We start from the raw sequence: 21444 nt of genomic DNA, 5'->3' as shown, positions 1-21444 counted from the left end.
ATAAACGAGGCAGGGTGCTGAGGTTTACTTGCATTGCACCATGCTACGATGTTGATTAACCGGACAAACATATAATATTAGCCTATATCTTGAAATCAGAGATGGTTTAAAAATCAGTAGCCTTTGATTGTCGCGTGACCGTAAACACCTTTTCAAGATCAGCTGCGTCGACATTAGCTCACAAAACTCAAACGGAACGCAACAGCGAACAAAATAACTACTACAATGAAAACTGCAACATAGGATTGCAACAGGGACTTTAAAATATTTGCACCGATGTTTACCTACTCACGTAAAGCATATTATTGACTATGTATTGATTGAGACTGATGAATGGTTGCACCCTGGTTTAAACCAAAATAACAGAAAGAAGTAAACAACTGCTTTTAATTAAACTTCCTGACAGCTGGATATGTGTGGCAGGCACCGGTATTTGTAAACGGTATGAAGAAATGGAAATGGGGGATTATGAACTCACTCTACTGACATATCTAACAGTATATATGTGCAGTTTGGGTCTTAATTTATGAGCTTAGATTTGAAAGGTATCTCTCGCCTTAATCCTTGCCTTGTTAAGTCATGATTTAGGAGAATTCATCTCTATGGCAACCAAACTGCAGACAAACCTTCCCCTTTTATTTGGAAGAGTTAATGTATATGTATGCCAATATATATACATGTATATGTGTATATATATATATATATAGATATATATACATATATTTATATGTATATATATATATATATACCCCAACATTTGTGACTTGCTACACTATATACATATATATACACACTTATGTATATATATACACACACTATCTATCTATCTATCTATCTATCTATCTATCTATATAGTAGCGAGTCACTACAATGTATATTTTAGCGGGTCACGAATGTTATTTTATATTTATACACATATTTTTATATATATATATATATATAAAAATATATATAGTATACTGCAATATACTGACGAATGTTGGGGTTTATGTTGATGCTTCTTTCTGTGTGATTTTGGGGTTGCTGGGGATTTTGTGGGTGTGGTTTGGGGTGCAAGGAATTCTGTTTTGTTTTTTTCTTTTACCTGGAATTGAGCAGGAAATGTTAGTTGTATTGCAGGCTTGTGTGGCGTGGCTATGGCCAACAACAGCTATTGTTTATTAAACAGACGTTTTACTGTCAACCAGGTTTTTTCCCTGACTAAAACGCAACAATATATATCTTGTTCCTGCAGGGAACAGTCTCACTGAAGAGAAGATGTAAATAAAGTATTAGGAGACTAATGGGAGACCCGCAGGACACCTGGAGTACCATCTTAACAGTTAAATCTACTCCGCTAGATTTAATTTTTAAACCGCATGATGGGACTTTTCCACAAAATGCCAGTTCAAGAGGGCCAAACTTTGCTTCTCACTTCAAGATGTTGTCTGAATGGTATGCACCTGGTGGCGTCGGAGTTGATATTTCGCACCTTGTCAAACATTTCCCTTGTTTTTTAAACTCCTCTGGGGAAAAGCCCGAGCCCTCCCCAAACACAAACATATCTCACCTTAAAGAGTGAGACATGCCGTACACCAGAAATCTGTTCATATCTCATGCTTTCCACATCTGTTCTTATTTACCCTAAAACATTGCACTGTGGATTTCCTACACAAATGAGTCAACACAAACGCAGAGGGTGCGGGTTCAAAGCAGTTTTAATCGTATTACGAGTTTCCATGGAGTCATTTACGAGTCTAAGCATTTCCTATTGTTAAAATTGCCGTTTTCACCCTTATCATCTCCAGGCAGCTTCATTGTGAATTATACAGCCGGCACAAAAAAAAAAGGCCTATTTCATATCCAAGCAAAACCCCAGGTGGATGCACAGCAGCAGAACCGGTGAATCAATTTTCTGGACCCTTTCTTTGTGTTACAATCAACCACGAAGTTCCAAACTCCGCCGACGTGTTTTTTTTCGGTATCTTTGAAAGGCAAGAAGGTTCTGTACAAAAGTTACTCTCCTGTGATCAGTCACTGAGCTCCTCGGTTCCTGTACCTGCGAGGCTGGATCTTAACACAGCGGCTTGCAGTGCCTCATGTTCATGGCGCACGTCCGGCCAAGGTTGGCCCCCTCCAGGAGGAGGTCAGAGAGGCGGTCCAACCCCAGGCAGGTGGTGAGGGGGCTGATGAGACCATAGAGACCCCCCAAGGTGATGCTGAGAGGCCAGCCGAAGCATAGCAGAACCACCAGCCAGATGATGCACCCGAAACAGGACCCGCAGCTGCCCATCCTTGTCTGCTGGGGGGCAGGGGGAGAAGGTTTAGAGCGGCTGCGTTCTCCTCAGATAAAAAAGGTAAATACATTCATGTCGAATAAAGAATTCAATGTTAATTTTTCTCATTTTCAATTCTTCAAGGTTTTATAACGCTCTCCACAATGTTGCACGGATAATCCTGCTCCCTTTAGTTGTGATTTTCAGTAGCCGCACGTCCGGCGAGAAAAGGACGTCCAAAAAATGACCTTCGAGCGACGCCTTTGTGTTTCAAAGCAAACACAGAATAAACAAAGTTAAAAGGAAATGACAGGGAAGGAAAAAAGAAAGGTGCAATGAAAGAAGGCTTTAAAATTCAAACCTTTCAGTAAAAACATACACCTGTTAATTTTCTGGACGTTTCAGAGAAAGTTTCTTAACTCTTGAAAATGAATGGAAAAATAAGTAGGAAAATGGTGGTGCAGCAGCCCGTGCTTTTCCCTCACAACATGCAATATGACCCTGAGTTCGAACCCGACAGGCCGCCTTCTGAAGTGAATTTTGAAGGTCTCAAAATGACGTGCGAGGGCGAATGGTTGAATCTCGCACTATGATAATACTTTATTGATTCCCATAACATGTCATTCACATGATGTGACTGAATGTGTAAATGGTTGTATGTCTCTTTGTGATGTGAGAATGAGAGAGTGTATGTTTGAATGTCTCTGGCCCTGCGATCGACTGGTCCAGGGCGAACCCCGCCTCTCGCCTAATGACAGCTGAGAAAGGCCTCAGCCGCCCCCCACCTCCAAGAGTTAAAAATAATAATAATAATAATCAAGGAATGAGAGAAGAAACAAAGAAAAGTGAATTTAAATTTCTTCTTCCATTTAGCAAAACATTCAGGAAACGCAGATACCTTACCTTGTTACGGAATATTTTGGAGGCTAATTTTCTCTCATACTACAACGTAGCCAGCCATATCGGGATACATGATCACATTTTGACAAATACCCTGTGGTCCCATCGGTCCCACCCTCTCCTCCTGACAGTGTGTCAGTCGTGACATCCCGTGAGCGGTCGCGTCTCCTCAGGGGTGGCAGGAGATTATCAGATCGAGATGTGCCCCGCTGATGATCTGGATGTACTTATCGGGATTAGGACGTGGCCTTCACGAAGCATGATAAGACAGCAAACTCCAGCAATAACCGCCACGTCTGTCCGCCGACCGGTGTGGTCAACCGACACTTCCGCCACAGCCCTGGCAAATTAGTCACCAACTAGCAGCAGATCAGATCACGAATAACTTCAGTAATGAGCGCTTCATTGTCGCCACTGATAACAAGAGCACGGCGTGCTGCTATTTTAAGATATACTGTGCCAGTCCCATTATCGGCGCAGAAAACCTGCTAATATGTGTGCCGCGCAACGTGCTGAATCTATTATGCACAGCTAAAAACATTCTCCAGGGATTTCTGCAAAATGATGTTTCTCTAAGAGGAGCAAATTCAAGAGATGACTAGAAGCCTGGAGGCTCAGCACTGAAAAGTAGAGATTGTGGAAGTGATGGTTTTAAGGAGTGTTCAGGCCTGATTCCCGGAGACGGTTGAGGCTTTTGGAGAAAAAAAAAAAAAAAACAAGCCACCACATTTCCAACGGTTCCTCAACTCGGGTTAAATGTCATGTTTCCTGTTGCGACACAGGGTTCAGAAATGACACCTTCTATGGGAGTGTTTCGTGGCATTTCTCGTGGTTTTAAGGAACAACAAAAATCAAGAATTCAGACCTGCGGTCCGCTTCACGCAACTCCGCTGACTTTAGCTTTTGATTAAATCTCAGAAAATAAAAGGTCTTTCTGTGCGGAGTTTGCATGTTTTGTGTCTGCATGGGTCCAAACACATGCAGAATGTTATTTGCAAAAAATTGTAAAAAATTACAGAGATGTGAAGAATAAGCATTGAATAACAGATAGATGTTAAGAAAATAAAATTCTCAGGAGTCTCAAATCCCCGTTGGAAAAATTACCGGTTCTACAACAGTTCTGCAAGTCATCACCAAGGAAAAAAAACTTACAGCGGCGACGGTGAACGACTGCACGAGTCGCACGGCATGCAGTTAGTCCCGACTCACACACCCAGTATGAAGCAGTATTTAGAGCTGAGAGCTTTGCAAGGTAACTATTAACCCAAATAATACCTGTGGGGGGAGTACAAAAGACATGTTCACCTTCAGCAGTGGAGAGATGCAGAGGGAGCCTTCACTTTCTCCTTCACTCCGGTGTGTGAGATGCAGTCCGGGGACACAACGGCGATGTTGTGCGAGCAGAGAGATGGCCACTTCCCACCAGTTAGCTGTAATTCACTACAACGAGGCACCACAAGCAACGGATTCTCCGAGGAGTCCAGCTGGCCCAAAACAGTTAGCGGCAGCGATGGCGAGCAAGCGGAGAGAGAATGTTACACAATGCAGACGTTCATGTGACCGAGGAAGTATGACTGCTGTCATGAGTCTGAAGGCCTCATTCACGGGTGTGTGTGTGTGTGGGAAACTCTTCACTTATTGTATTATGCACAATGCATTTGCATTATATCGATATAATGTGTATATGCATCAATGGTGATTGAATGAAAGGGTTAGTTTGCTGAATAAAAGGTAACTACTTCATAAAAGTTTGCAACTTTTCTACCGTGACTGCAACTGAGACAGATAATCCCCCTAATCTAACTTCCCAGTTAATCTCCAATCACTAAAAAAGAATCTCAATCCCTGCTCTAAAATACTCACGTGAACCTCGAGCTGGAGCCAGAAGACAGGAAAACAGAAAAGGCACTTCGCTCGAGTGAACGCGGAGTATTTGTCTGTCCGCATCAGTCAACGCATGTTCCTCCATCAGGTCTTTGGAGCGGCCCAGGCTCCGGCAGATGTGCGGCTGACCTGGAGTGTGGCGCGCCGGAAACCAATCTCTGGTGCGTGATAATGAATGTGTTTCCGGTCTGTGTTTATGACTCCAGGGGCTCCGGACCGGGTTGACCTATTTGATTTTAGTATAAACATCCAGATTGGAATTCAGCTTCCAAATGTCCAACTTTTTTGGGTGGGGTGGGGGGTCACATCAAGGTCAAACCTGAAGATATTTAGTTAGAATAAATGAACAACTGATTTAACATGTTTGTTATTTTTGCAGAGCTCCCCATGTTAGCAAGGGTCGAGATACTGCACATCTCGGTGGGGACCCCCCCCCGGCGTGCATGCTGGCCCTTGAGTGAAGTGACTGACCTATAAATGCAGCTTAGTGCTCAAGTAGCAGATACAGGCTGAGACGGTCAGGCTACAGTGCGCCTCCAGCTGCGCGAGGGGAAGAACGTAAACTGATGGAGTCATACAGTTTTTTTTGGTTTTTTTTGCTGAGGCAGATGACTATACACTCAATTTCTCAGTGCCAATATGTTGTAGAGATAAGAACTACCTGGTGTACCTGAGCTAAAAGCAGATCTTGACCTACCGAAATAAAAGCTCTGCAGTATAAATCTGTATATATATATATATATATACCGCTCAAAAAAATAAAGGGAACACTTGAACAACACAATGTAACTCCAAGTCAATCACACTTCTGTGAAATCATAGTGTCCACTCAGGAAGCAACACAGATTCATTTTGACTTGTTTTAAGGACATTACATCAAAGTTGGATCAGCCTGGAGTTTGTTTTTACACTTTAATTTTGAGTGTGATTCTTATCCAGACCTCCATGGGTTGATACAATTGATTTCCATTGATCATTTTTGTGTGATTTTGTTGTCAGCACATTCAACTGTGTAAAGAGCAAAGTATTTCATAAGAATGTTTTATTCATTTAGATCTAGGATGTGTTTTTTAAGTGTTCCCTTTATTTTTTGAGCAGTGTATATATATATATTACATGATGATTATAATGTTTATATAATATATTGGAGGGATCACTTAATTTTTTGTAAATATTTTGGCCCATTCTCTTAACATTTAGGCTATTTCTTGCATATTCACACCGATTTTACAACCAATGAGCGAAGAGCTGATTTAGGCAGAAAAAAAAAATTGGCCCCCAGACCCTTATTTTTTCGAAATTCTTGAAAGGTATAATAGGCACATTTATCCTTATACGCAAAAAATGTCTGGCAACATATTTTAGGCTTATTTTAATAAAAAGATACTGCTGATTACAAAATGATGTCTCAAAAATTCCAGGAGCTTCAAACAAGACGGAACAAAAATAACAGTCACAACTGAATATCTATCATTTCTGAGAGAAATCCTGCTTGGTCCGACTCTTCATTAGAAACGAGACCTCGTATCTGAGAAGCTTTATGGCGCCTCCTCGTCTCCCTCGCTCTCCCCGTCGCTGTCACTGTCTCTGCCAGGGTGCTCGGGCATCTTGGCGTGCTCTGCTGGTTTCTGTTCCTCTTGTCCGCCGCCGTCCCCTGACTTTGGCTCGGGGGCGGCCCCTGCGTCTGGGGTTCCCTCCTCCATGGGGGTTTCTTCCTGCTGTCCCTCTGCACTCGCTGGCGCTTCCTCTGCCACGGCATCTGCCTCCGCTTGTTTCGGTGGCTGAACAATTTTCTGCTGCTGTTGCTACACCAGGGAGAGAGAGAGAGAGAGAGAGAGAGAGGGGGAAAGGATGTAAAGTATGTTTTTAGGTTTACATTTGGCCTGAAAAATAAATGCACAGTGTGTTCTGCTCAATTGTTTTGCTTTTTTGTCTGGATTTGCTCACAATGCTCTTGTGACAAGAAAATACTGAATTGACATTCAGATGTCGAATATCAAAACATGCTAATGGCAAATTCTTCCTTTGCGGTTCTTTTTTAACATCAGTGCTGCCCGACATTTTGAGTGTGTGTCGTGTGCAGGAGCGCTCAGTCTGCCTTAGACTTCATTTCATTCAGTCATTCCTTCATTCATTCATTATCTGTACGGCTTATCCTGTATTAAGGATAGCAGGGAGCCGTTTCCCAGTCATCCGCCGGTCGATCCCAAAGCCGCATATAGAGACATACAGCCATTCACCCTCTCATTTACCTCATAGACAATGAACAATTCACTCCCTCATCCACCCATCATAAGGACATTCCCTCTTATTCACAATAATATAGAAGATTCAACCATTCACTCACTCATTATCATGTCATATAGACATTCAACCATTCACCCTCTCATTAACATAATATGTAGACATACAACATTCACCCTGTCATTCACATCTCATATAGACATACAACCATTCACCCTCTCATTCAGATGTCATCCAGACATTTAGCCATTCACTCATCATATAGAGATGTACATCCATAAACCATTCACTCGTTCATCCGCACATTTCAGCAATTTAGAACCTCTGCTGAACCTCCTGCATGCTTTTGGACTGTGGGAGGAAACCAAAGCAGACACAGAGACCCCAGGCAGGGAGGCTCCCGGTCGGACTTTTACCGGGGACCTTCTTACCATGAGGTGGAAACGCTAACCGCCTTTAATATAAAATCCAATGTCTCATTGGGGCACTCATTCGGGTATATCATAGTTGTTTTTAGATCATGTACAGTACAATTTCTAGCATATAAATATTACTGACATCTAAACAGTGGCTTTTTAAAAGAAAAAAAAAAAAAGGATAAGAGGCATCATTATTTCCCTCCACCTGATTCACTATCCTCTCCTTTGCATCACCTACATCCGTATTTTTACACCACGGTTCTGCGCCCCCATCCCCCCACCCCAAACCACCCCTTTCAATCCTTGAAGGCAGAGTGAAAAAGACCTGCGGGTCTACACTGATCCCACGGGCCCCCCCGGAATCCAACCGAAGGAAATCCATCACAGCAAGTTTAATCCTAGTGTGTGTGTGTGAGTGTGTGTGTGTCCATACCAAAAAGAATATGAATAAAACTTGCTGTCTCGGGATGTGATGGATAAATGTGGATTTCTGGAAGACGGAGCTGAACTGTGCTAAAGTGATTTTATTTTTGGCAAACACCGGCACCAGCTTCCCTACCTGTCTGTAGTTCTGGGAGGCCTGGATCATGTGCATGTACATGTTGTATACCAGGTTCGCCATTTCCGGCATGTTCTTGACAACCTGGTCGGGCTGCTCGGACGCGTCGCGCTGAAACGAGAAAAAACACCGAGTGTTAAAAGCCTCACCATGGAGAACCGCATCTGTTGCCGTGGTAACATGGCCGATGCCTGCTGTGGTCTTTTGGGCATCGTATCCAAGTTCCCCTACGCATGATTTGAATGTAATAAAACTTAACTGTGAATAGTTTCATTGGTGTTAAACTATCAGTAAAAAGAAGTATATATATATCAGGGCTTTAAAGGGCTTGCCAGTAAGTGACAGTGATTAGACCGTGTTTTATGGTCTGTCCAATACCAGCCAATGGTGCTTGCAATGTGCACTCGTGAGAGGTATTTAGGAGCCCTGCTTGGTTGCCCGTGATGGGTCCCTTTGAGTGTGAGATACACAACTTTTTTTTTTTTCTTTTTTTTTTTTTACAGCATTTGCGTGTAAGTGTCTGCATTTTTTTACTGACTCCGCACACACACACACACACACACACACACACACACAAACACACACACACAGACACGCACACTCAGCTCGCTAAGAAGGGGTCGCATGTGTGTGCCCAAAAGAGCTGTCCCCAGTGGGAACGAACACTCCGGAGTCAGAGGAAGTGTCACAGACTACAGGGTATTTTAGACACCCCTGTTGCCACCCGCGCTTTACTCGTCCAGACACGGCGACCAGACGACAGTCCACCCATCCCGGCCTGGTGGGATTTGGGAGAGAAATTTTACCATTTGACCTTCGGGGGTTAATTATAGCCAGGGCCATACTCCGGTACCCCCCTCCTCCATGCTTGCAGATGGCCCCTGCAGAATGCTGTTAACAGGCCAGAGCCTCGGGGTAAGGCTGCTTTAAGACCTACGACAAGTCGGGGGGAATGGAGATTCCATTCAGAATATAGAGTCGCGATTACACTAGAGTCCTGGGGTTTGGGCAGCGGTGACGTGAGGGACGGTGGCGAGCACGAAACTGTTGGAAACGTGCACTGGTGTGGAAAAAAGCTGAGGGGGGTGTGAAGATTAAGCTCAGTTCTTATCAGTAAATCTGGAGCTTGAGTGGTTCATTATCAAGTACATTTAATGGAGTAGGAGATTATTGTGCTAGAAGAAAGCGGCGTGCTACACACAGGCTGTTCCTGGTTGTAGTACTCTTGCGGTCTGATGTGGAGCTGCAGCGGCCGGTCCGTGAGCTGGTTGAAGGCCGGGGTCAACTCAAAGCAATTCTGGAACAGGGAGACGCGGGCAAAGATGTAGAGGCCGAGCCTCGCTCTCGACATCGCCACCACCAGGCGTCTCACGTCCCTGCAGAGCGGGAGGGAAAACACACACGGCGCAAAGTTAAGAAGAGTATGCGTTCGGGGAGGTGTCGGCGGAACGCGTCAAACTTTTAGAATGGTACGAAAAGGAAATTTGGTGTGCAACGCTGGCAAATTGATCAAAGCGAAAATGAGCAAGGAAAAACATTGTGGAAGAAAGAGCAGGGGAAAAAGAAAGGTGTTGTGTGGGAGGACAGAGGTTTAGTTAAAGATAAGATACAAACGGTGAAGCTGGGGGAGAAATAGCAGGGTGATAGACAAAGGGCATAGAGAGGGTGAGACAAAGGGGTGAGGGAATATCGGAGAGGGCAGGGAGGCTCGGCGTGCTTGCCGTGCAGTTGAATTACAGGATTAGAGACATAGTTTTTCCCTGGGAATGGAGGAATGTATGAAACAGCCAGAGTGATTGTTCGGGAGAACCTCTTTGTCTGCGTATCTTAAATTTGACAGGCTTATCGTTCTCTTGCACATGTGGGAAACACTCGCATACTGACCCCGACCCGTGATAAAAAAAGCTGTTTGCAACAGCGTTGGAAAAAATAATGGATTTGATATCTCCTGAGAGGGAAGTAAAACTGGATAAAGACAAACAAGAACAGCCAAAGTGCTCTCTGTAAAGCCTCGGTCGTGTAAATCACCGAACTGATCAAGATTTTCAAGACAAGATGCTTTTCAGGCTTAAAGAAGTGAGATGGCAGAGCACGGGAGGGCGGGAGAAACTGATGCTTTGGTTTGGTGAGGAGAGTGTTGTTGGAGCAAAGTAATGCTTGTGCGCACACACACAAACACACAAACTGCAATGCAGCCAAAAATGTTGAATATGTCCACCTGATCACTCCATTGGATTACAAGGACTAATCCCCGCAATAAGCATGATGGGTTCGGAGAAAATGCGAGCAGGAAAACATGCTTATGGGAGTCACTGCGTAGGATGTGAGTTCACGTGTGCTGCCTATAGATTTATGGGGGAAAAAAAACAACTTCTGCCCATATTCACGGAGAAGCTGGAAAGTACAAACCACTTCTTCAAAGAGCAAAATTTCCACAGAGACAAACCATAGGAACCTGCAACCAATGGGCACAGGGGGGCTAGAAAGGTGCGAGCCAATGATGTGTGTTAGCCTGTGGATATGTATGCCACTGGGGGTGGGGATGCCCACCCAGCTGGCTCTGTGACAGGGAGGGAGTGTGTGTGTATGTGTGTGTGTTGGCGGTTGAAGCTTCCCTTTGTAAAAGCAGAGGGTCAGGTCCTCATGTGGTCAGCTGAGTCCCATGTGGTTGACGCGGCAGCAGAGAGCATAAGGAGTGGGGGAGTACAGGAGAGACTGCGAGGATCGACCCGGGCGTCGGGAGAAAGCGCTTCTTATGAATCAGTCAGAAAAAACCTCTGGGAGGTTTAAAATAAAGTAGAATCAGTAATAAGGACATTCATGTTTAAACACCTGGTGTCAGAAACAGGTTCATCCGCTGCACTTTTGACTTCCTGTTTGTCAAGTTTTTCAAAGAACACAAGCCCGTTAATGAGGTTCTACGTCGGCTGGTGCACGTTGTTTCATTCCAGGCGTGTATTTAGTGAAATCCAGCACGAAAACAAAGAGGTGTGCTTCATTTATGCAATTTTCTCATATTCACTCATCTGACCTAACAGTTAAAGTCTAATTTTCTACTAATTTCTTTTGATATTCCTATGCATTTTCCACTGAACAAGTCATTTCAATTAAAATCAACACAGCTGCGCTCAATTTATCATGCAGCTATAAACAACAGCCTTATTTAAACTTACAATACTTCGATCAAACATCAAGAAGCGACGAAAACACAAAGCAATCTAAAAACCCAGATTGACTTTTGAAACAGACTCAATCTAAGTGAACGCAGCAGCCACTGCCTCCTGTTAGCTGTTCTGTCGTTCGCTCATCCTGAGGAACTACCAGGCTGACGCCACGCGGCGCGTCTGCGGATTCTACCCTGTTGCCTCTGTTGGCACATGAGATATTGGGTCAGAAATGTCAGAAATGTGTGATTTTCTTGAAAAATAGTGCATTTTTTGAAACCCGGCTGCGCAATTTTCCCCAGCATTGAGTAGGCTGAGACTCCCGGGGAAGTTCCGGGCAAAAGGATGAAGATCAGTCAACGCGCCGTAAATTTCTGCGCCGTGTCTCTGCTGTCTCGTGTGAAAGGGTTGAAGGGTTAAGGGCAGGTCGAGGGAAAGACATGTTTTTTTTTTTTGTTTTGGGCTTCAAAAGGAATGTCTCCTCGTTAGCACGGCGGTTCCAATTTGCAGGCAGTCGGATGTGAGGGCGGAGGCAGGCACGCTGGCGACGTAGCCGTGATTAAAAAAAAAATCGAATTGCCTTTCCGATGGCAGCCGCCGTACATCACGGCTGGCAGAGTTCGGCCTTAAATGTCTCGCATTAAAATGTGGCTGTACTATGCGTGAAAAGCTTGTCGGGATCAGGGCGCGGGGGGGGTCGATGGAAGGTGGGGAGGGGGATGTCGACTGAAAGGCCATTTCATGACAAGTCATTTCGGCAGCATGATCGAGGGGAAGAAACGGAAAGATAAGAGGTCTAATAAGGGGGTGGACAGTCAAAAGGCAAGTCTCGGTGCGGCAGGATGTAGGATAAATACGAGTTACCACCAGAGATGGGCTGACTACCATGCATCTTAATGACTACACTAGTTACACTAGTGGGCCTTTGATCGCTGCTGACTGCTTTGTTTCATATTCGGAAAAAAAAAAGTCACTGCGCAAAAGTATCCCTTAACCAGGATAATAAAAAAAAAAAATCCAAGCTCGATGCACGTTGGTACTGTCCTTGCTGAAATTACGGTGGAGCTCGCTTCAAGGCAGCTCCCCTTTCATTTATTTATTTTTTGCAAAGTAGTTACTGTGAGTGGCTGCCTCAAGAGAAAGAGAGTCCTGGGTATTTGTTGTTGTGGCGTGTCCCTCGGGGATTTGTATCCTGAATGGAGTTGTTGCAACTGGAGCGTGTTTGTGGGTTATGGTTTTATGTTTTTGGGTCAGGTGACTATTAGCGGTGGGCATGAATCGAGGTAATTACCTGAGGTGTCCTACGGCTTTGGTGCGGACCAACGAGAGGATGATGTAGTCATTCTGCTGACCCTGGAACCTGTCCACGGTTGTCACCTGCAAGGACATACGGGGAGGCTGAAAAATCTCATAAGTACATGTGACTACCGACGATATGCTGAATGGGTTCCGGAGGAGCGATTTAGTCAGAAAGGTTTGGAGAGTCGACTGAGATTGTTTTCAGTCTCTTTTCACCGTGTTTGTTTTTTTTTTTTCCTCAGAGGGGAAACATGAATGGAGGCGCCCTTGCTTTTCTGCTACACCTGTTATCGCTGTGGACCACATGGGCAGCCAGCGAGGCTAATGCAGCTTAGAGGGCATTTGCCGTGACCAGCCTCTTACCTGGACCCTAGAGACCTGGGGCCAGGGTACTCGGGATCATGTCCGCTTGAAGTGACCAGGGATTATTTAAGGGAGACAGAGTGGTCTTTAGAAGTTTCCCCATTGCTTTGTTAAAAAAAACAAAACAAAACCAGAAACTCATGTCTAGCACATTTGCTTTCATATCTCTATAATCCTGTCTTGCTGGAGAAAAGGACCATTCTGGGTTTTTAAATGCTGTTACATCTTATGTAATATAAACATCTCGCTTTTGCATTTAAAACAAACCAGGAAAAACAAACGCAGCATTTGCTCTCTATTATCATGCAATCCAAGCCTGTCGCCGTCTCAAATCACAACTTCAATTTTGCTGTCAAAGCAGCACCCCCCCATTTAGCTGGGACTTCCTTAACATTTCGTGCATTAAAGGAAACTCCATCATGAGGAAGGAAGGAGTTTTATGAGACACACAATACATTTTGGGCGTTTTTCCAGGTGGATATACGGATATGCTACAATGTTGTAAACCCTGAAACAGGCAGAAAGTGCTTGACCATTCCTTTATAGATCTGTTCGCTACAGCGGATCAATAGGTCATCAGCTACTACTGAGCAGCTGCGCAGTCCCGGGATGACAGCAGCAACAAACCGATGAAGCGTCTATGAATAATGTATGATCCCTTTAGTTGTGGCCACCTCTGATTGGAACATTTTGAATTTCAGTAACACCCTGCCACCCAAGGTCCAAGAGTGTGCGTGAGAATGCAAAGTGGGAAGAGAGAAATAACTAAGTGGGTAGTAGGTCAATATACATTTACACTGTTTCTTTGCTATAACAGAACAGGTGCATCACCAGAGGCAACAATATGTTTGTTCTACAGGAGCGCGGTGCAGTTGATGCAGGTTTAATGTCGTGACATGTACGCACGTGTCCCCCCGCACACGCTGCGTTCACACAAACCCCTCGACCCAAACGCCCCATCCAGTGGGTTCACGTTCAGTTATTGAATGAAAAGGTTGAAAGCACTGCATGGTGTGAACAATCCGGCTGCGCAAAGGGACAGACAGCGACAGTGAGGCCCAGATAGAGGGCCTCCCCGGGGGGGCAACGCATTTTGCACGGTGTTTAGTTATTTAGCAGAAATCTTCCGGGGAGTGAATTACAGAGGTCGTGTCATTGTGGCATATGCACGCCGTTGGAGCAAAGCCCCTTTGGCGCACGCACACACACACACACACACACGCTCGCGCACTGATATACTCAAATTGTGCACGAGGACAGGCTGCCTGGTGCCAGGAGGATAAATGCAAACATGGATGTGCAGATACAAACGTGAATTGTTGCGCCATTGGAAGAAGGATCTCCTCCCCTTTTGGACCACTTTTCAACTTTCTCATGGATACATACAATATTGTGTCTCGACAGAAATTATTCTAGCAATCATTTTCTAATGGAAGATTCATTTTTTCGTTTTGCATCGGTTCTGAAGACCTATTTATGCTTGATTACCGAATGAAAATTTGTTTTGACAAAATAAAGGTCACGTAGACATGACTGTTGACATGATCTTCAGTTCCTTTTTCCAAAAGGAAAAAGTCTGTTTCCAAATGTTTCCACACCCATCCAATTTATTATGGAATGAGTGAAAGCAGGACTATTGATTAAAATCTCTCAGCTGATGTACAACAATGGATCTGTTCTCACTTTCATTATTTCTTCCTTCATCAGTCCAGCTCTGGAATGTGCACGTCTAATCACTAGATTCTTGCATTCTTACTGAATTACCGAGTTAACAATGCATGTCTCGTTCCGCGTAGCTTCATATGCACATTTGTCTTGAGAACAGAAATGTAAAAATAAAAGCATTGTGTGCAGTGCTAAGCACAGATCTAGTCATTAATTTTGTTGATATACTTTAGGGTTAAGCTGAGGAATGTAAACTTGTTTGATGGTGCACAACTGCATATATATGCAAATTCATATGCAAATGTTACAATGCCATGATCAAGCTGTGGTGATATTAGTGCAAGGCGATGTGACTGGTGATAACTGCAACCCCCGCATAGAATTCAATTCATCCCCATAAATGGGCTAGCTGTTGACATTTCCTTGGTTTTAGCCACGGTGGCACATTGTCAGACACTGTGAACCCAATGCTCACCATCGTGACCTTTTAAATGCTCAGCATTTCCCCACAGGAGACCCCCTCTCCCTCCTCAATTCATCCGCTCCGGTCGTCTTTTCTTCTCGGCGAATCTGCGCGGCCTGTCACCACTGTCACTTTGTTACTGAGCGAGCACACTGACTCAGGCCAGCAGCCCGCTGAATGACACCCCGCGTCTTAACGTCGCAGGACATTTAACATGACCAAGCAAAAATTCTGGCGAGCTGTCAGAAGAGAATACGGCCAAAGCTCAAAAGCTGGGTTGCACTTTGAAAAGACACCGTCAACAGCGGCCTCCTTTGAGATTCCACTCCACGTTTGCTAAAGCGTGCACTTAGGTTTAGCTAAGAATTACTTTGACGCGAGCATATCAATTCTTGACGAAGAGCCTTTCAGATACTGCAATTGATTCAATGATATACAATTATCCATAGTAGATGTTTGTCTTATAACTTATTTGGAGGATCTTCATCTCCCATGAAACAGCCACCAGAAGCTGAGGCTGACCAACACGCAGTATGCGCATGCACACACACACGAGATGAGAGATACTTAAGTATATTTTTGAGACAGTATAGAAATCAACATAGTAAAACTACCCACATGAGGAAGGCAAAAATAAAAACAAGGAGTGGAAAAGTAGGCTTGCTCGGCTGAGGAATATTCCACGATGCAAAATCTACTCATTCCTGTCACATCCTGTCTGCACTCATGTGCCTTCATCAATGCATCATAGTAACCTCGAGTCTTCTCCCTAGTCCCTGCACTCTCTCATCTTGCAGGTTCCCGGGGGGCGGGGCTTGATCTACTACGGCGTCTCGCCAGGCGTCCACCATTATTTCTTTTGAGACCATGAAAGCTATTATTGTATCATGTCCATGGCTATTAGCGTGTAACTGACAGAGCTACTGTTATTATTAGTATGAGATCATGTGCCGTTCCCTCTCAAGTCTCATAACCGCCTCTGTCTCGATCGGACTGTGGCCGTCTATCTTTCTGTCCTCTCTCTACCCCTCTACCCAAACCGGGAAAGAAAGAAGGCCACCAATACTGAGCCGGGATCTTTCCGAGGTTTCGGCTCCGGAAAAAGGCAGCATTTCCTCACCGCTTCAGACAACTGTGTTGTGATTTTGCGCCACGTAAATGAAATCCGATTTGAGGTGAAATACTTTACTCGGATGTCTGCTGATCCAGCACCAGCACATCGACACTGACTGCCGGGCGACCATTTTCACGCTATCGTCCCAACTTTCGGACGCACCTATATAGGCTTAGAGAGAGGTGAGAGTCTGTGGGTAGTAAAGAAGAATGAAGGGGGCGGAAAGCATGACCCGAGGCTGGTGGGTAAAATCGTTCAGCAGAACTAACAGAACAGGGATGGAAAAGCTTTGCCAGCAGGCTGCTGACTTAACATTGTGTAAAAGAGAGACAAGAGGGGCTTGGAAGAATAATGTGGGCTGGGTGAGGACAACGTAACGGGAACCTTCAGGGATAAACTCAAAGACTGGATGTGTTCCGTGTGATGCCGCACCGCCTCTGCACTCCTTTCAAACCTTTTGCTCCGACAGAGTCCCTGACTTGTAGCCGCCACGTTGGATTTACAGGGGCGTGCAGTTGGCTGGTAGTGTTGTAAACTGTTAGGGACAGGGCAAAAAGTGTCATGCGCTATTTTAATCTTGTGACCCGCAGCAGTTAACGGCATGACTTGATGGAAGTGGACAATCAAGTCAAGGTTTGGTGTGACAGTGTGAAGTGAATGAAGGACTTCTTTGAGCCGCTTATCCATTTTGTCGTGCCCTACGTTTTTCGGCGCAGAAATGGGATCACTGAAGTTCTCAGAAAGTGCGGAATCTGTTTTGACCACTTTCCCCATTTCACAGCATCTGAGTAGGCCACTATTGGGCTCTGCCGTGATGGTCTTACGCGCAAGGACAGAACACACAGATGCACGAACACACACAGGTAAATACACAAACTTTGAGAATAAGAGACGTTTGGAGCAGCGCATTATCTGTAGTGCTCTGTCGCTAGCTTGTTCTTGCAAGAATGCAAGGAAAACCATACTCATGTTCACATGTGTTGAACATCTTCATATTAAATTAAACACACACACACACACACACACACACACACACACACACACACACACACACACACACACACACACACACACACCGCTGCTGCTCAAAAAATAAAGGGACACTGAAAGAACACATTCTAGATCTGAATGAATTCAATATTCTTATTAAATACTATGTTCTTTCCACGGTTGAATATTCTGACAACAATTCCTGATCCTACTAGTGTGTCAAAAGTGTTGTTGAGTAAGACACTGAACCCCTAACTGCTCCCCTGGTGCTGTTCGACGGCAGCCTACTGCTCATGGTTCATCCATGATGGGTTAATTGCAGAGAACGGATTTCCCCACAGTGATTAAAGGATAAATTATTATTGTTATTAGAAAATCTCACAAAAATTATCAAAAGAAATCAAATTTATTAACCAATGGAGTCACTCTTAAAATTAAAGAGGAAAAGCACACTACACACTGATCCAACATTTACGTAATATCCTTTAAACAAGTAAAAATGAGTCAGTGTTGCTTCCTAAGTGGACAGCTTAATTTCGCAGAGGGGTGATTGACTTGGAGTTACATTGAGTTTTTGTTAAAGAGTTCCCTTTATTTATTGAACAGTATATATACTACATATAATACTATTATATTCAGATTCAGACGTACATACTGCCAGCCTGCATTGTTCATTCCCAGTTGCTACATGCTACACAGAATGTGTAGCATGTAGAGTATTCAAATGCTAGCTGCTAAGTATCTTTTTAAGTGTATCAGATATGTATTTCACATCCATGAAAGTAAAATTTGTGATTTATTCAGAACAACAACGTGCACTTCCACCAAAGTCAAGCACCGCCCATGGAGAGTAAACATATGGGCACCAACTGTGGCATGATCATACTTTAATACAAGTCAATATCCCATTGATCCCAAATGCTTCATTGCACAATTTCCTCCAGTTAGCCCCAAGATGCCAATTTTTATGCCAGGTGATTTTACAAATTTATGTCTTGTGTAAAGGTGTGCACTTTTTTTTCCTCCCAATTTCATTTGAGTCCGGTTTCATTTTGATTTGAAGTTACTGGAACCTCAAAAAACACCCACATTAAAATCCTGGACTGGTGACTGGGGTTAACATGTCGATGTTTACGTGATTTTAAGACGGTTAGTCTGCATAATGGGTTTAATTTTGAAAATGAATAATTTAATGGAAATTAATTTTGACTGGATGTTTAAATACCCTTGCGGTCCCCTGCTGATGTTCTGCTTTACTCAATGCGAAATTTGAGGGGAGAGGAAACCGGAGAAGCAGTTCTTGGTATTTTCTGAGAGATACTGCTGTGATCTATCAAATGGATTGATGGGGAGGCCACGTTCAGCTCAGATGTCCTGGTGGGATTTAACAGTTAGCCCTTTAACTGAACATGGAATCATCAGTATTCAAAGAGCTCGCTTCCCTCAAGATGAACTACGCTCATGAGCAAAATTGCATAACTGTTCTTCATTATGGTAAAAAAGTAAAAAGATCTGATGAATTTTTAATTTGACGCCACCCGGCGATTTTACAGAGGGATTTGTGTGAAAGAGGGCAGATGCTGCAGCTTACCTTGCTTGGCTGTCCGAAGAAAGGGTTTGATGCACAGCGCTTGTTGATGACGTCTCTGATCAGGTGTTTCTGCCCATTGTAAGTGGTGAGGATGCTGATGCGGTCGGCAGGGTAACCCAAGATACGCATGTACATGTACAGAGCCACCGAGTACTCCGCCTCAGCCAAGTTCTTTACAGGGACGGGAAGATGGGCGGAGAGAAAAACACATTATTAAACTGAAGAGCAGTTGTGAAATAATACTAAAATGTATGTTTGGAGACGTTATCAGTAAGTGTGGATTTCATATCAAAAGACACAGCCTTAAACAGAATTGCATGTCATACAATGTTCTACTTGTTCTAACACCTGATATTATTCACAGGGTTTCACTGCACCGCTTGTTTGACACCTCGCTATTCTCGCTCACTGAACGTTAGCTTCGATCCTGCCTGTCAGGGCTTTTACTTCTCAGCTGGATAGAACGGCCGTTCATTCACGCCCGAACAGCCACCTGATTTGGGCTGAAATTAAATGCCGCAGACATCATTCAGTACTACCGCTGGCTAGGCAGGGAAAAAAAAAAAAAAAACATTTGTTCAAGGAATGGAAAAAAGTGAATGGCACATTCATACTGTGGTTCACAGAAAATAGAGTGGATAGAAATGTCATAACCACATGCATTCTTAAGTTTCCCTACATCTTCTTCTCAGGGCTCCATTTGAAAAAAATGAATTCAGTTTCACTTCATAGGCAAAGACACCTTATCTTAATGTAGCAGCGTTACAACCTATACACACACTCCCCTGTCAACGGAAAAAAAACAGGTGGGGTAGCTTACCAAGCACACGGAGATGAAGATTGAGTGTGAAATAGTAATAGTAAGCCACGCCTGTGTATCCATTTTATATGTTGTTCTAAATGAAGTGGCATTTGCAGGATTTCAGGGAGTTAACACTTGTTCCTGCCAATACCATGCCAAACACTAATATCATCAATATGAGTATGCAAAGGGGATATTCTACATTAAAAAGTAGACGCAACTTAGCTATAATTACTACCCTCATCCCCAATTACTAATCCTTATGCCTTGAGACTGCATCACAAGAAGTCCTTGAAATAAGACTAGATGGAAGGACCGAGAAACGGGCACGGCTCAGCCTACTTCGAAAATAAAATGTAACAAAGCAAATGCCTTGGCATGTGCATTCTAGCTCCAAGGCCCCACTTTGCCCTTCAAATGTGACCAAAAAAAAAAAACAGAAAAAAAAAAAACAGTATGCATTATTCATCTTGTTTCAATTAGTCCTGGACTGCAGCCCCCGCGTCTTTGATAATAATTTATGCAGCCTCATCAACAGTCCCCCGATCCAGCCACATCCGAGTCAACACATCAAAAACCACAGTGGCCTTTTGTTTGTTCTGTGCCCAGTACCTCTTTTCCTCAAAGCGGCAAATTCACAGACTCCCCACTCTTATGCTGCGATACGAGCAACATCTTTTCAAGTGAGGTTTCCGCAGTTTCCAAAATGGTGAGATGCTGCAAATTAACAGCTGTCTGTTTTCCCGTAGTTGTTCCAAATGATTACGTTAGCGGCTATCGGGATGTCTTTGTGTGACTATGTTTGTATGTATGTGCACGTTGCATGCACGTCTCCGCTTTTTTAAGTAACACGAGGTGCATTATCCAACAGCTTTGTTTTAGAGGTGTGATAATACGCGAACAAAAAGAGGTAAAAATCTAAAACAAACTGACTTGAACCTGCCGTGCCTTTGGCTGTTACATCCTTAGAAATGCAGCTGGTAAAGTGATCCGACTGGACTGACAGCCCCAGCAACTGATCCCAGCCTTTGGACATTTTAAGGTGTATTATCAACGTGCGCCAACAGAACATTCTTTTGTCAAATGGAGCGGAGTGGGAGCAATAGGCCATTGGATGACGACCTGTGCGCCCTGCGATCGGCGTCAAACTTCTGTTTCGGGTGCGGAGCGGGGCCGCAGCATTGCTCGCTCAGTTGTGACCGGGCTTTCAGCGTACACAGTTCTCAGTTGCTTCGCCACTGTCCAAATGGTCCCGTCTGGCTCCCAGGAAAGCACGTGAGTGTGAGTGTGTGTAGTGTGTGTGTGTGTGTGTGTGTGTGTGTGTGTCTGTGTGTGTGTGTGTGTGGGGGGGGGGTGTCAGGCAAAGTGACTGACGCTGGTTCCTGAAATTGGCATCAGGCAAATGGAGTTCAGGCCCATGTGACCTGTAGCCATGAGATGGGCGCATGGTCTGGATTTGGGGACAATAAGATGCTTCAGGGACCTGAGCACGTACAGTTTTCTCCGCCGCACTAGCATTCAGGAGACACACTGACAAAAAGCCCCTAGGTTATAAAATATTAATTATTCATAAACATATCTTTATATTTAGCTGCCTCACTGAATGCTAAAATTCCCACATGCTGTTTTGCTGTGTTTCTTAAAAGTTAATTTCCTGTGCTGGTGCCATGCCAAAGTACAGTTTTATTTATTTTTTCTAATCGCATTATTGATTGTCTCAGCAGCATTGTAA

The 21444-nt window shown here is 44.1% G+C and overlaps 1 protein-coding gene and 1 long non-coding RNA gene across 3 annotated transcripts in view; both read right to left on the bottom strand.

Annotated features, from left to right (window-relative positions):
* Positions 1 to 1679: 1679 nt before the first annotated feature.
* On the bottom strand, positions 1680 to 5146 carry LOC147237857 (uncharacterized). Of its 2 annotated transcripts, XR_015107111.1 has the most exons (3): positions 5019 to 5146; positions 4461 to 4639; positions 1680 to 2278 (listed from the first exon to the last, which is right to left on the bottom strand). It is a non-coding gene; the product is annotated as an uncharacterized LOC147237857 (long non-coding RNA). The 2 variants fall into 2 exon arrangements; XR_015107108.1 differs by lacking the exon at positions 5019 to 5146 and having other exon boundaries at positions 4461 to 4729.
* Positions 5147 to 6398: 1252 nt separating this feature from the next.
* The window catches only part of aqr (aquarius intron-binding spliceosomal factor), a 46007-nt gene continuing 30961 nt past the window's right edge, over positions 6399 to 21444 (bottom strand). Inside the window, exons 32-36 of the mRNA XM_086155077.1 lie at positions 18911 to 19081; positions 12717 to 12802; positions 9463 to 9637; positions 8262 to 8372; positions 6399 to 6844 (exon numbers count right to left, since the gene is read on the bottom strand). Of these exons, the coding sequence (XP_086011203.1) occupies positions 6578 to 6844; positions 8262 to 8372; positions 9463 to 9637; positions 12717 to 12802; positions 18911 to 19081 (810 nt within the window). The 3' untranslated portion in view covers positions 6399 to 6577. The remainder of the gene's footprint in view (positions 6845 to 8261; positions 8373 to 9462; positions 9638 to 12716; positions 12803 to 18910; positions 19082 to 21444) is intronic.

This window comes from Fistularia commersonii, chromosome 1, assembly GCF_037954325.1.
Source record: "Fistularia commersonii isolate RoL2024-O1a breed Wild chromosome 1, RoL_Fcom_v1.0, whole genome shotgun sequence".
In the NCBI taxonomy this organism is placed as follows: domain Eukaryota; kingdom Metazoa; phylum Chordata; class Actinopteri; order Syngnathiformes; family Fistulariidae; genus Fistularia; species Fistularia commersonii.
This window is presented reverse-complemented; position numbering and strand designations above follow the sequence as displayed.